This window comes from Lipotes vexillifer, unplaced genomic scaffold (genome assembly GCF_000442215.2).
Source record: "Lipotes vexillifer unplaced genomic scaffold, Lipotes_vexillifer_v1.1 scaffold12, whole genome shotgun sequence".
In the NCBI taxonomy this organism is placed as follows: domain Eukaryota; kingdom Metazoa; phylum Chordata; class Mammalia; order Artiodactyla; family Lipotidae; genus Lipotes; species Lipotes vexillifer.
Window position 1 is genome coordinate 1,067,119 of NW_006796716.1, and position 14,594 is coordinate 1,081,712.

The 14,594-nt window shown below is 55.1% G+C and overlaps 2 protein-coding genes across 2 annotated transcripts in view; both read right to left on the reverse strand.

Annotated features, from left to right (window-relative positions):
* Window positions 1-140: 140 nt before the first annotated feature.
* LOC103083009 (uncharacterized) lies at window positions 141-1,093 on the reverse strand. Its single transcript, XM_007468884.1, has 2 exons — window positions 871-1,093; window positions 141-370 (listed from the first exon to the last, which is right to left on the reverse strand). The coding sequence occupies exons 1-2, from the start codon at window positions 1,091-1,093 to the stop codon at window positions 141-143; spliced, it is 453 nt and encodes a 150-aa protein (XP_007468946.1).
* A 12,249-nt stretch (window positions 1,094-13,342) lies between these two features.
* Window positions 13,343-14,594, reverse strand: part of RCC1L (RCC1 like) — a 32,627-nt gene continuing 31,375 nt past the window's right edge. Inside the window, exon 11 of the mRNA XM_007468755.1 lies at window positions 13,343-14,125. Within this exon, the coding sequence (XP_007468817.1) occupies window positions 14,048-14,125 (78 nt within the window). The 3' untranslated portion in view covers window positions 13,343-14,047. The remainder of the gene's footprint in view (window positions 14,126-14,594) is intronic.

Here is a 14,594-nt window from a genome sequence, read left to right on the forward strand (position 1 = left end):
AGACCCCCCCCCCCAGCCTCCTTCCCCCACCCCTACCCCAGAAAATGATGTCTGAGGCCCAGGGAGCTTGTGAGCTGACCCACTTTCTCCTCCTGCCTCGCCCACGGCTGGGGGCAGACGCCAAAGGAAGCTGGCACCTTCTACGGGACACTGGGAGTACCAATTCTCGGGTCATCTTGGGGGGCTGGCTGAGCAGGGCTGAGTTCATGGGGCCCCGGAAGGCCCTTTTGAAGGTAGGGGTTCTGGCCCCTGTGGTCACTGGTCTCTGGTTCCATTGGCTCTGGGCTGGTTCCTGCAGAGTAGAGGCCAGTGGGCAGCCCTCTGGTCGTGTGCTGGTGAGGCTCCAAGGGAGCTCGGGTGGGGCCCTGAGCTGGAGGGGGGACCCCAGTCCCCCAGAACCTGGCCTGCCAGCCACAGGGCCTGTGCCCCAACTCCCAGCAAGACTGCCAAAGGGGCCTTTCCAGACCCTCCCCACCACAAGCGCTCAGTCCCGGGGGGAGGGGGGTTCCCAGGAGACCCACCAGCCTGGGGCACGAGCTCCTGTCCCCTCTGCTTTCCCTGGACCCTCCTGGGGCTGGCAGAGCCTCGGGTTTCCCTAAATGGGGGCAGCCCCAGCACAGGGGCTGCTTGTGGGCAGCCCCAGCACAGGGGCTGTTTCTTAGGTCACCCCCACCTCCCCAGCAGTTAACTAGACCAGCACAGGGCTCCCCCGTTTTCCTGCCCCGCCCCCTCACCCCACTTTTGGGGGAAAGTGGAAGGCCTCTGCCCCCAACTCACCTGCCCACCCACCCCTCGGTCCAGGGACCGTGGTGTTCATGAGTACTTGACCTGGGAGGCAGCTTATCTGAGCCTTAATAGAGAAAACCATACCTTGTTTTAGTTTCTTATTTAATGTATTTGCACCCAGGCTGCAGTTGGCAGTAGTTTCAGGGGATGGCCCGCTGAGTCCGCCAGGGCTCAAGAGTGTGGCATCGCTTGGTTGGCATCCTGTGGCTCCAGGGACAAGGGAGCTGCTTCCAGGGGTCTCGGCCCTCCCTTTGGAGCAGAAAGCTGGGAGCAGAGGTCTGTTACGATACAGGGGTCCCCGGGGCATCCCCCCACGGAGCTGCCAAGGCAGAGTGGTTCTGAGCATCAGAGGGGACTCGAGGGCCGCAGGGCGGTGGACAGCCAGGTGGCAAGCCAGCCCCCTCGGAGAATGGGGTGACCCCCGTGCCTCCTCTCCAGCTGGGAGTGTTTTCCAAGCAAGCAGGACCCGCAGGGTCCTCCTCGGTGCCCGGGCAGCAGCTGACACGTGCTACCCCTGAGAAGCTCGGAGGAGAAGGAACATTCTCTTGGGCTGGTGAAGCCCCCCCACCCCCATTCTCTGTGCCGCGTGGGACCCTCTGAGCCATGGAAACCCACCAGGTGGGGAAGCTGTCCGTCTGGATCCTTGCAGATGTTCGGGTCCCAAGTACTGATTCGGAACCCACGTGTTTTTTCTTTCTGTTAATTCATTTTGCACAAAACACCAAAACATGTCGGTTGTTTGCTGGTTCCAAAACGGGGGTGTCCACGTGGGCAGGGCAGCACCTCATGCCCCGGGAGTCCCCTTACTGTCCTTGGAAGGCCTTGATTTTTCCGTGGCACGCCCCCCAGACCCCTTCCTGTCTGTCCCCCCCCCACCGTGGCACTGCCCCGCATCTCCTCCCTGCCGAGCAAGCGCGTCGGCCCCGTGACCCCCCGAAACGTGTGCTCCCTAGACCCCCTAGGACGTATATTGTACACACATATAAATACCTGTGTTTTATGTTGATATAGATATATACTGTAAATAGCATATATACTTGAGCAATATATATGTTAATATATACTGTGTGAGCGTGCACACGCGTGTGTGCGTGTGTGTGTGTGTGTGTGTGTGGGGGCGTGAGGGCTTCCGCCCCGCGGTGTCTGCCGTGCACACAGGCACGTTTTGAGCCACCATATATTTTTAATTCAAGTATATAGGCAATACGATTATTAGAGAAGCCGGCTGGCTGCCTCGGCCCTGACTTGAGAGAAAAACCAAACCAACGGCCCAGGAACTGAGCTCCGGGGCGGGTGTTGAGGGTCCCTACCCCCTCCTCCCGAATCTTCCTTGAAAGCTGGATTCGGCCCCTTCCTGTAATCCTGTTGGCACGACCAAGGCCCCTGGACACCCTTATTTTATTTGGGGGACAGTGGCACAGAGGGAGGAACAGCTGGAACAGAACAGCCCCCTTGCCGGTGCTCTCAGCGGGAAGGCCTGGCCCAGCTGGACGGGCGCCCTCCGGCTTTCCGTCCAGGTCTGCTCCCACAGCCCCATCACCTGATTTCTTTCGCTTTAGAAGCCTCAGGTTCTTTCCCCAGGTCGCCTCCTGGGGACTGGCCCCACCCGACTGAGAAAGGGACGGATGGATGCCCTTGACGTTGTTCCCGGGAGGGGCTGGTGCAAGGACTCCGCTCTCTGGGCTACACAGGTACAGGTGTGTATCCAGCTGACAGGGCGGGAGCCAACATCCTGAAAACCTGCCCCCTCTATTTCGCACACCCCCATCCTCCCACTGTGTGCAGAGGCCGGCGCATCCTCGGTGCCTGTGTGTGCCCGTGAGTCAGCGATTGGGTCTCCAGCAATCTGGGGGAAGAATGAGTGGTCTCCCCGGTGGCTGGCTGCCCCCAGCCATCTCTGGCTTTGCTGTGCGCAGGGGTCCCCAGACCCCCAGAGAGGTGGCCTGAAGAGGGTTCCCTGTCAGGCTGAGGCACTCGAGGCTCTGGCTTGCGGGTGAGTGGGTGGCCCAGGAGCTGCCACCTGGGCTCCGGGTGTGTCTTTTGAGTCTGTGCTGTTCGCTGGTCAGAAAAACTCAAACCATCTAAGTGCTGCGCTCTCTCTTCACCCGCCTGGTCCCTGCACACTGCAGAGCGGCGCGAGGTTAAGGGAGACCAGGGGCCGCGACCGCCCACTTCACCCCTGCCCCCAATTATCAAAATCTGCCTCTTTGGCTCGGCTCTCAACATGGGCGCCCCTGGTTCCTAAGAAACCCCATTCTCCCTCGGCCCTAGTCCTGACCCAGCAAAGAGTTGGGCAGTGCCCACTCTGCACCTCTTTCCTCCACAGGGGTTTCCAGAGCCCCCCAGGAGGCGGTGCCTACACCACTGACCTCAGCCCAGGGCACCCATCCAAGCAGGAGAGGCACATAAGACCTCCCTTCCCCAGGATTCCAGGGGTCCAGAACCCCCCAAGCACCAGCATTCTCCCCCTCCCATCAACTCCGGGCCACAGGCCCCCGGTGGGAAGGGAGGGACCAGGTGACCCGGAGCTGGCCGCTGTGGCCTCCCCATGCGGGCAGCATGGCCTCGGTGGCCAGTGTGGTGTCCAGAAAATGCATGGTCATTTGGGGCTTGTCCCCTCTGTGGTGACAGAGGATGCCACGGAGCTCAGGAGAGGAGGCTGCAGGGGGGATAGGAAGGGCCAGGCTCCTAGCCCAAGCCAGCGGTACCATTTGCCTGATAATCAAAGATGAACCTGTCCACCCACCACCTGGCCCTTCTTGCCACACTTCCCAGCCACCCTGGGCCACCTTTCTGAGCCTCTGGATCTGGATGTGGGCACAAGCAGGGCCCTTCCCAGCCCCAGCTAAGAGAGGGGACCTTGGGGACCTTCCAGGTGGTAGCGCTACAGCCCTGTGCCAGGAATTTTTGATGCGCCTTCCTCAGGGAAAATTGTGGCAGGGGGGCGGGTAGGAAGGAAGCACCCCCAGTGTATGTGTCTGTGGCCAGTGTAAGCCATGGCTGGGGAGCAGCTCCCCGGGCACTACTGTCATGGCCGCCGAGAAGCGGAGTCGGTGGTTGGCTCGGCAGGCAGAGCTTGGGGGAGGACGACGGGGTCTCCCAGCGGTGGAAAGACAGGGGCTTGGGCTCTACAGGTTTCCTGGGTACTGTGCTGAGGCAGGGGCTAGGCCTGGAGCGGGCAGCGGCCCTCTATTCAAGGAGGCTGCCTGGGAAGGGAGCCACCAAGATGGCGCATGTTGGTCAACCAAGATGGCAGACGGTGGTCAGCCCAGCAGAGGGTGGGCTTGGGAAGACTGGACGGGACTTGTGAGGGGGGATGAGCCCTGGTATAGCTAGATACCTTTTCTCACATGCCAGCTCTTTTCTATTCTTTCATTTTCAAATCAGAGGCAGCAAAAGGACCCTTTTCCGTTGACCGAGGGAGAGAGAAAGCTGCGGGGTGGGCTATGGTCTTCAGCTTTGAAACCCACGCCCTCCTGGGAAGCCTACTTTCTTGGGAGGGAAGGATGGGAGCTGTTGGCTGAGGCAGCCTCCTGTCCTTGGGGCTGAGGGCACCAGGAGTGGCCTGGAGCACAGGTAGAAGCCTGCGGCCTGGCCCCTGCTTTCGTGGGCAGCCTGGTGGGGAGGGAGCTTGTGGCTCTCGGTTCGGTTCTCGGTGTAGGAGGCTGTGAACGCGGCAAGTGCTGGGCGTCAGAGCAGTGTTCTGGGCAGGACCACACGTGTGTGTATACGCACACGTGAGTGAGTGTGCGCTGTGTCACGCACCCTAGTGTGGACGCGAGCACACACGTGCAGAACCCAGATCCGAGTGGAGGGACTGGCTCGTCCAGTATTTCAAGGCCTGGGTACATTCTTACCACGGGGCCACGTGTAGAGTTGAAGGGGTGCGGGCAGCAGACCTCGAACGCAAGGCAGCCCCACCCCCCTTGACTTTGCTAAAACTGCTCTGCGGACAGACAGGGCAGAGGTGTCCGTGCAGGGGCTGTGCTCTGCCCTGCAGAGGCCCGGAGGTCCATGCAGCCAAGGGCTAGACCTGCTGGGCGGACTCCTCAGAAGCAGCCAGTCCTGAAGACAGTATTTACAGGGAGGGGTTCTGGGGGCTGGTGCCCCTTTGCCTGCTGGGGCTCGTCCATGCAGAGCATCCAACGAAGTTGGAAACCAGAGTGGAGGGCCGGTGGGGTGGGTGAAAAACAGGCCAAATTCAGGTCCCAAGGCAGAGGCCAAGCCCAGTGCATTTTCCTGTCCACTGCTTCAGTTTACCTGTTCAGAAAATGGTCCAGGAAGAGCTGGGCAGGGTTGGCTCCAAAACGGGGGGTGGGGAGGTGTCACAGCAAACAAAACCCCAAGCCCTCCACTTGCCCTTTGCCAAAATCATTTCCGTTATCCTGAGATGGGGGTGAGTGGATGTTGGCTGCACAGCAGGGCTCAGAGGGGCCTCTGCCCTGCCCAGGGTTTCGCCTTGGGGGTCTGGCCCTCCCCTGGCATGCCCCAGGTCACCAGCAGTAGCAGCGGCACTTGCATCTGTCCCAAGGTCTGGGCGAGGGGAGAACAGGGCAGCCCTGTACCCCAGGCCCTCACACTTTCTTTCTTTCTTTCTTGAAAAAACACAAAACCCTTGAGATTCATGTACTGTATGACAGAGAGAAAAAAAGTACCTAATGTTCCCCCCAAAAAAGACAGTATATTTTGTACTTTGTAAAGTGTTCATTAAAATGAAAGAAAAAAATGATGTTGGCTGACGGCTGTCTGATTTTGTGCTGATCCAGGGCTATGTCTCATCTCTCTCCCTTCTCCATACCTTGGGTGGGGGAACAGGCCAGGAGCTGGGAGGAGCCGAAGCAAGAATCCGAGAGAGGAAATAGCCCTGAGAACGAGAGGGACTGTATTAGTTACCCAGTGCTGTATAACAAGTTGCCCCAAAATGTAAGGCTTAAAATGATTATTTGTGTGTCCTGGTTTTGGTGGGTTAGGAATTTGGGAGCAGTTTGAGCAGCTTGGGCTCAGAGTCTCTCAAGAGGCTGCAGGCATCTGAAGCTCGGCTGGGGCTAGAGGGTCTATTTCCAAGGTGCTTAATCCACATGGCTGGCAAGGTGGGCCTGGCTGTCAACAGGAAGCCTGTTCCTCTCCATGTGGGTCTCTGCTGCTTGAGTGTCCTCGTCGTACGGTGCCTGGCTTCCCCCAGAGCAAGGGATTCAAGGACCAAGGTAGGACCTAAAAAAAAAAAAAGTTTTTCTTCTAGCTTCAGAATTCATGTACCATCATCTCCATCATGTTCTGTCGTCATGCAGCCCAGCTCTGATTTGACCGTGGAGGAGGCCACACAAGGGTGCGAAAACCAAGAGGTCAAGGTAACCTTGGGGGCCACTTTGGAAACTGGCTTCTACACTCACCATTCCTCCCCAAGTCTGTGGCAGAGGTGGGCCTGGGGGACCGGGGACCCCTGGAGCAGGATAGGACCTTGCTGGTGGCAGGGGAAGGATCAGGGGCTGGAACCCTGCTGTGAATGTCACACCCCCAGGAAAGGTTTCCTGGTGCTGGAAGCCCAGGAGCTGATGCCTCCAGATAAGACACCCTGGGGGCAGGAGGGAGGGCACGGTCAGCGTCCCTCCCACAAGCGCTCTGGGGTTGAGCTCCTGCCCCCTTGGCAGGTGGATGCTGGGACTGCCCAGGCAAGAAAGAGGCCTGAGCCCAGCAGGTCCTGGACCTTGGACGCCCTTCACCCTGCCCCTCTTTGATGTTTTCCATGGAGGACAGATGTGAGCAGGGCAGGGTTCTGCCTACATTGGGCCCCACCATCCCCTCACCCCTGCCTCACAGAAGCAGCCCTGGAGATGGAAGGGAGGGAAGATGGGAGCTAAAGCACTCATGCACCACCCCAAGTCCAAGAAAGCTCTGGCTGCTGTGAAGGCTTGCCTTTCTGGGGTTTGCAACCCTTCACATATCGCACTGGAGCCACAACATGGGTGGGCACTCTTGATTGCCCAAAACAGTCTCCCACCACTCACTCATGTTCACTGTCTCTAGGGTGGTGCCAGACCTTGTGCCTGGGGCTGGAGACCCAGATGACGCTGCTGTGGCCCCTGCGCCTGAGTTGCTCCAGGAGGTGTAAAGATGTGAAAACAGGCTCTCCCAGGGATTGCAGTGCCAGGCTCCACCACAAGGGGATGCTGTGCCCTGGGGCCATGACCACTGCCCGGCAGTAGGAGGAACAAGAAGCCAGGACGTTAGGGTTGAGCTTGGTAAGCTTAGCAGGGGGACCCAAACAGAGGGAACAGCAAAGGCGCAGAGGGCCTAGAGGGGAGCGTAGCTGGAATGGAGAAGCAAAGTGTGAGAGGGAGGAAATGGACGGGGCTGGTAGAAATGAGGCTGAAATGCAAGGTGGGTTCTCAGGCCAGCTGGGGGCCTCCCAGTCTGCTACAGACCATGGGGAGCGACGGAGGACTTCATGCAGGAGACCAAACTTAGCATCTGAATGGTGAGTCTGGGTTATTGAATATGGCTGATAGAAGGAGGAAAGGGGGCAGCCAGGATCCTGGCCTCATTTCTCAGGAGAGATGACCCTGGCCAACTCAAGGGCCTTCGCCATGCAGTCAGGAATGGTGGGGGGCATCACAGATGCAGAGGACTGGCTGGCGTCCCACCTTCCAAACCATGAATGTGCCCTTCCCCCAGCCAGGGCATAATTCCTCGTGGGAGCAGCTTTGGCTGCATTTTGGCAGGGTTCTTACCCCAGCACATTAGACTCCCCTGGAGAGTGGGGAGAGTTACCTGTGCCAGGACTCTACCCCAAAGAGTCTGATTCAACTCATCTTGGCTTCAGTCTAGTTTTTAAAGCTCCCCAACCCGCTCTTAAAAAGTAATAAAAAGGGGACTTCCCTGGCAGTCCAGTGGTTAAAGACCCCATGCTTCCAATTCAGGGATGCAGTGGGCGAGGGTTCGATACCTGGTCAGGGAACTAAGATTCCACATGCTGTGTGGTGTGGCAAAAAATAAATAAATAAAAGTTTTTTAAAGAGTAATAAAAGGAATGCAGGGCCACAGAAGGAAAGAGCATACTCTGTAGTCACTTTGCCTCCCCTTGGTTTTAATTCAGCTGGTGGGGAAGCAGGGGCTCATGATGGTGAAAACTAGCTCTCCAAAGAGAGTGTGGAATGAGATCGTGGTGACGGTTGCACCACACAGATAATAGGCTAAAACCACTGAATTGTACACTTTAAAATGGCTTTACGGTATATGACTCACATCTCAATTTTTTAAAAAAATGAATGTGGTAGAGAAGGCAAGAGGTGTGAATGCATAGCAGGAAGGACGGCCAAGAAAATGTGAGTTATTCTAACATCCCTTGATGGTTAAAGAAAGTTCCTATAAACACAGTGGAGGGTAGCATAAAGGGGTAGAAAGACCACAGAGGTCTTTACCTTGCAAAAGTTGGTCTTGGAGCATCTCGTTTGAGATGTTTTCCAGGAGCTGTCCACCTGAGCTGGACCAGCGGGAAGCTCTGGCAGCCATCAGCTGGACCGCAGCCCATCTCCCCACACTAATAGGCACTGGGCACTGAGAGGGTCCTGAGTAGAGAGAGCTGAGGAGAAGTGAGCAGAGACCCCCTAACAGGCCTGTAGGTAGCAGCTCAAGTTGTATTCCAGGAAATAGATAATCAGTGCCTAGGAACTCAGTATTACAGTGTGTTGTGGATTCCACAATACAGGTGTCAAAACTTAAAACTTTAAATGAAGGACCCAGCAATCCCAATCTGAGGTATCTACCCAAGAAAACTGAAAACATACCCAAAAACTTGTATGGGAATGTTCCCCAAAAAATCAAACTCTGGGCTAACGTAAAATGTGTACATGAATGTTTTGGCATTATCCACAATAGCCCCAAAGTGGAACCAACCCAAATATCCATCAACTGATGAATGAATAAACAAAATGTATATCAGGAACAAAACAAAAACATCCCCAGATGATCCTGTTACACAGCCGAGGTTGAGAAGGCCGGGGTTAAGGGGCAGAATCTGCATAAAGGAATCCCAGAGTCCCCATGGAGAACACCGCCTCCTTTGGCTGCTCTGTGGGGCAGTGGCCTCATCCTGCTTTCCTCCATTCTGAGGCCAGAGTGATCAGGGGCAGTCAGCCCCAGTGTACCTGCAAGGATGATGCGTCCTTATTGCTGCATCCCAAGCACTGGCAGGTCCTGGCGTATGGACGGTGCTCCGGAGAATGTACCCAATCAGCCTCTGCTTCAACATGCCCCCACTGGAATGAAGGTCGGCTGCAGCTATGGAACAGCTTACGGTCGCTTTTTGTCTCCAAAGGTAGACTCAAATGGGGCGTTTTCTTTTTTCTTTTTTCCTGATCGAATTATAGGTGATTTACAGTATTGTGTTAGTTTCAGGTGTACAGGGAAGTGATTGACTTGTATATGTTTTTTCAGATTATTTTCCATTATAGGTTATCGTAAGATATTGAATGCAGTTCCCTGTGTTATATAGTAAATCCTTGTTGCTAATCTATTTCATGTGTAGTAGGGGGTATCTGTTAATCCCAAACTCCTAATTTATCCCTCCCTCCCCCACTTTCCCCTTTGGTAACCATGAGTTTGTTCTCTATGTCTGTGAGTCTGTTTCTGTTTTGTATATTGCTTCATTTGTGTTATTTTTTAGATTCCACCTATAAGTGATATCATACAGCTTTTGTCGTTCTGACTTATTTCACTTAGCATAATACCCTCCAAGTCCATCCATGTTGCTGCAATATTTCATTCTTTTTATGGGTAATATTCCATTGTGTGTGTGTGTGTGTGTGTGTGTGTGTGTGTGTGTGTGTGTGTGTGTGTGTGTACACACACCACATCTTAAACCAATCATCTGTTGACAGACACTTGGGTCGTTTTCATGTCTGGGCTATTGTAAATAGTGCTGCTATGAACACCGGGGTGCATATATCTTTTCAAATGAGCGTTTTTGTTTTTTCTGGACATTTTCCCAGGAGTGGAGTAGAATTGCTGGATCATGTGGTAGTTCTGCTTTTAGTTTTTTTTGTTTTTGTTTGTTTGGGGCGGGGGGGTTGGGGTTTGAGCTGCATTGCGTCTTCATTGCTGTGCATGGGCTTTCTCTAATTGCAGCAAGCTGGGGCTACTTTTCGTTGTGGTGCACAGGCTTCTCATTGTGGTGGCTTCTCTTGTTGCAGAGCATGGGCTTCTAGGCACACGAGCTTCAGTAGTTGTGGCTTGCGAGCTCTAGAGCACAGGCTCAGTAGTTGTGGTGCATGGGCTCAGTTGCTCCACAGCATGTGGGATCTACCTGGACCAGGACTCAAACCCGTGTCCCCTGCATTGGCAGGCGGATTCCTAACCACTGCGCCACCAGGGAAGTCCCTACTTTTAGTTTTTTAAGGAAACTCCATACTGTTCCCCATAGTGGCTGCACCAATTTACATTCCTACCAACAGTGTACGAGGATTTCCTTTTTTCCACATCCTCTCCAGCGTTAATTATTTGTAGACATTTTGATGCTGGCCATTTTGACCGGGGTGAGATGATACCTTATTGTGGTTTTGATTTGCATTTCTTTAATAATTGGCAATGTTAAGCAGCCATTCATGTGCCTGATGGCCATCTGTATGTCTTCTTTGGAGAAACATCTATCTAGGTCTTCTGCTCATTTTTTGATTGGGTGGTTGTTGTTTTTTATTATTATTGAGTTGTATGAGCTGTCTGTATATTTTAGCTATTAACCCCGTCAGTCCCATCGTTTGCAAATGTCTTCTCCCATTCCGTAGGCTGTCTTTTTGTTCTGTGGATGGTTTCCTTTGCTGTGCAAAAGCTTTTAAGTCTGATGAGGTCTCGTTTGTCAAACAGGGCATTTTCTGATGGGCATGGCTTCATGTCCTCTACTCTCTGGTCTCCTGGCACTTGTGCTGCCACCAGGCTACCAGAGCGATGGCAAGACTAAGCTACTCTACTCTCCAGCCCCATGGGCCATCCCCGCCCCCACCATCTCACCTGTTTGCCTCCTTGGCAAGACAGTGGACTCCTGGTTTGTGGAGGTGACCACGGTATCTGGATTTATCCTTCTAAATGTGACCGCTGAGCACGCACCTCAGTGTGGCCCCAAATCTGAGAAAAGACATCTTAGAAGGACTCCAAACACTGTCTCAGCTCAAGCTTAATCTGGCCGGCTGTTGCTCCAGGTTAAATAGCAACGTTCGTGTGGAAGAAAGGCCGGGATTTCTTGATCGATGCAAGCTGAGTCTCAGGGGGTGGCTGGTAATGCATCCTGGGAGAGAGAAAGGCAGGTATGGGGCTTTCGGGGGAGGGGATAAGCTCTTGGGGGTCAGTCCTGGGCTAGGCGGGCACTGGGATGATGGCTGTCTCACAGGGCCGGGCCTGTGTTGGGTGCTGCCCCCAAGGTCTGTCTGTACGTCACACCACACGAGGCAGCTGATCAGTTCTGATAAAAAAAGAATAGCCCACGAAGACAGTTTGAGTCACTCTTGTTGCCGGTCGGGAGGTGCTGGGACCGGGTGTCACACAGGAGAACAGTGTCAATCTTCACGGACGCAGCCCAAGCTTTCGCCCTGGGCCTGGTTAGCCGGGCACGTGGCTAGGCCGTCACCTGCTGGGCCAAGTCAGCACCGTTTCGACTGTGGTTCTCAGCATCCGACTGTCGCACAGAACACAGCAAGCGCATGAGTGTTTGGGCACTTATTATGGGCAACCATCTATTCAGGGGACAAGAGTGGTCATGACAGGATTCTGAGTGTGTCAGGACTGACCTGATGAGAGCGGTGAGCCACGTCTTCCATTAGCTGATTTAAGGTTTTGCACACAGTGAGAGCCGTCCCTCCCCCAGAATCGTTATGAAGTGGCAGCCTGCACGTCTGCCGGGGGCTCAGGGGACGGAAGGCGGAGACCCAAGTGCCTTGGAAGGGGCTGTCCACTCACCAAAACGGCGGTGGAGTCCCTACGCCTTCTCAGGGCTCTGCACTGGCCCCAACATCTGTGAATGGACAGAGTCTGAGTGTGAGAAGAGAGATCACGTCAGAGGTGGCCCATGGTCGCTTCACCCAGGGTGTCATCCATGCACTCAATAACGTGAGAAGAGCCCAGAGCCTGAAACACTGACCCTTCACAGGAACAAAATGAGAAATCACAGCAGCTGAGCCAATGGTGTAGAAGGCCTCTGTGTTAAATGCTGGGAGAGGCTGAAAACAGGACAAAAGCTGAGAAGGGACACGAGCACAGAGGACAGCCATGGGAAGGGCCTGGCAGATGGGAACCCCTGTCGCCACAAAGGGCACAGACCCCACTGGGAGACACTGGGTTTTGGGGGGTTTTTTTAGATTTTTTTTTTTTTTTTTTTTTTTTTAATGTGGACCATTTTTAAAGTCTTCATGGACCTTGTTACAATGCTGCATGTGTTTTATGTTTTGGTTTTTTGGCCATGAGCCATGTGGGATCTTAGCTCCCTGACCAGGGATCGAACCCGCACCCCCCGCATTGGAAGGCGAAGTCTCAACCACTGGACCGCCAGGGAAGTCCCAACACTGGGTTTTAAGACAAATCCAAAGACGTCCCTTAATATACCCTGGGTGCCGTGTCCAAGGTGGAAGTAATTACTGGACCTGAGTCATGGTTGCCACTTGAGGGGACGAGGGGAGGCGAAAAACCTTTCCCACCTTCGACGGAGACACTCCATCACCACCATCCCCTACGGTCCCCGAACATCACTAGGGGGACCCTGGCCTGCCCTTCGGGGACATCACCCTCCTCAAATCAGCACGTGCTTCAAGGCGTGTATCTCCCTGAGGATGGACTACTGCCGTTCACCACTGGGGTGACATGGTCCTCGGCCCAACTAGACGCTCCAGGAAGGAAAATGACAGATGGTTTTCAATTTCTGTTTCAAGTTTATGGAAAAACTTTGCTGTAATAAACATAAGAACTGGTCCCCCTACAGAGAAGTGGAGGTGGTAGGAGCCCAAGTGAGGGGTCCCAGGGCCGCTGCCCCAGACACCGCCTGGCCGGTTCGAGCTGCCTCAGGTCGCAGCGAGGATGTCGGGTCAGTGACGGCTCCGCTTTAAACCGCCGCCCCCGGCACCACCTGTCTGTCCCTCTCCGGCTTTTCCTCCACGGCCCACGCAACCACCTAATGCACTTTGCATTTTGCTTGTCTGTTTTGCCTCCTCGAATGTAAGTGTCATGAGACCTGCTTACAGGGGTTCTGTTTGCCACCATGTGAGCCAGTGGGATCAACAGTACCTGACAAGTATGGGGTACAACAGTGTTTGTTGAGTGAATGAATAAAAGATGGGGGATGTAGGCAAACCGTGAGCGAGAGCCTGCTTTGCGACATGATTGCCCAGCTGGTTTTACACTTCATCATTTTCTCCCAACTGCACTGTGGGAGCAGACTCTGCTCAGAAAACAAACAGTTTTCAAGTGGGACTGCCTTCTAGAGTATTTTTCACTGGTTTCTAGTTGCCTCTTTACCAAAAGCCTTGTTTTTGAAAGCTAATCTCTAAATGATCAGGTTAAAATAAAAAGGCCTCTCCAGTTCTTAAAAACGAAAAAGCAGAAAATAGACTTTATTCCAAGAGAGATTTTTTAAAGTTTTTAAAGAAAAGGCAAGTTACACTAATGCAGATGTTTGTCACTGTTTCTGAGTTTTCCTTCTCCAAGGCTAGTACTCCAGCCAAGCTTTCGCAGGATGTGTTCAGAGCCCTTGGCCCACAAGAATTTGGCCTCGCTCTTCCTCCCGAGGGGGCTCCTCAAGTCTTCTAAGCCAGGCAGTAAGAATGGTTACAAGGCTGCTGAGAGCCGTGGGCCCACAGGGTCCTGGGCTGCCGCCCACTGGCATTTCCAGGGAGAACTCCAGTGCAAGGGGTTTCGGTCGGTGTCCCAGCAGCAAGCAGAGACGGCTGAACGGGCTAAGCTTTCCAAAGACCAGACGTGACACCAGAAGCCATCGTGTGTTCCCCAGAAGGAGCCGAGATGAGCAGATCATCCTCGCCCTGCCGGGGCCACACACCCCTGGGGCTCGGCTGATAACGGCGGCATCGCACGTCTCACCCTCGGCAGGAGGGGGGACCCCGTCCCAGAACCTCCAGTCACACCGCTCCGGGCTGCCGGGGAGCGCGGCACACCACACGGAGGGCCCCGACCCTCTCGGGCCCCATCCAGAGCCCCAGCGGCTGCCTCTGCTGCGCAGTCCAAGCGGTCCTGAGGCCAAGGCCTGGCTCGAGCGGGCCGGGGAGGAGGTTCAGATGAAGGACCTGGCCAGGGTCACCATGTGGTCCACACCGCACGCCACATCCACAGGCTCCCCAGGCATCGTCACCTGAACAAACAAGACCCAGCACACCGTGAGGAGAGATGGCCTGGCGGTGGCCGATCAAGGGCCTGACCCTGGCTCTGCTCTGGGTAGGTGACGTAACTGCTCTGAGCCTCGGCTCCCTCACCTGGAAATGGGGTGCTTACACCCACCCGGCAGGTCTGCTGGGAAAGGCAGATGCACCCACCGTGGGAAGGGCCGTCCTGACCCCCCACCCAGACCCGGGCAGCACCCCCCAAGAGGCCGCTCTGGGCACGCGCACGGACCCTGCCTGCACCGTCCCGGGACGTGCACACCCCACAGAGGCCATTCCCCATGAGTGTGACTCCCCAGAGGTCAAAGCTGCGCTCAAGCCAGCTGTTCAGGGACCCTTCCCAGGGGACACCAGACAGCTCCCTGGAGCAGCTCCAGAAACCCTCCTGCCCTGCCCTTCCCTGCCCTCAGGGTCCACCGTGGGAAGGAGGCCTCCCAGCCC

Bases quoted from the DNA above. Each gene is read 5' to 3' on its own strand.
- LOC103083009 (XM_007468884.1), bottom strand. From the start codon at position 1,093: ATGCCCCGGGGACCCCTGTATCGTAACAGACCTCTGCTCCCAGCTTTC. The intron at 371-870 runs GTATGGTTTTCT...TCCCCCCTCCAG, and splicing joins AAATAAGAAACTAAAACAAG to CTCAGGGCCCCACCCGAGCT.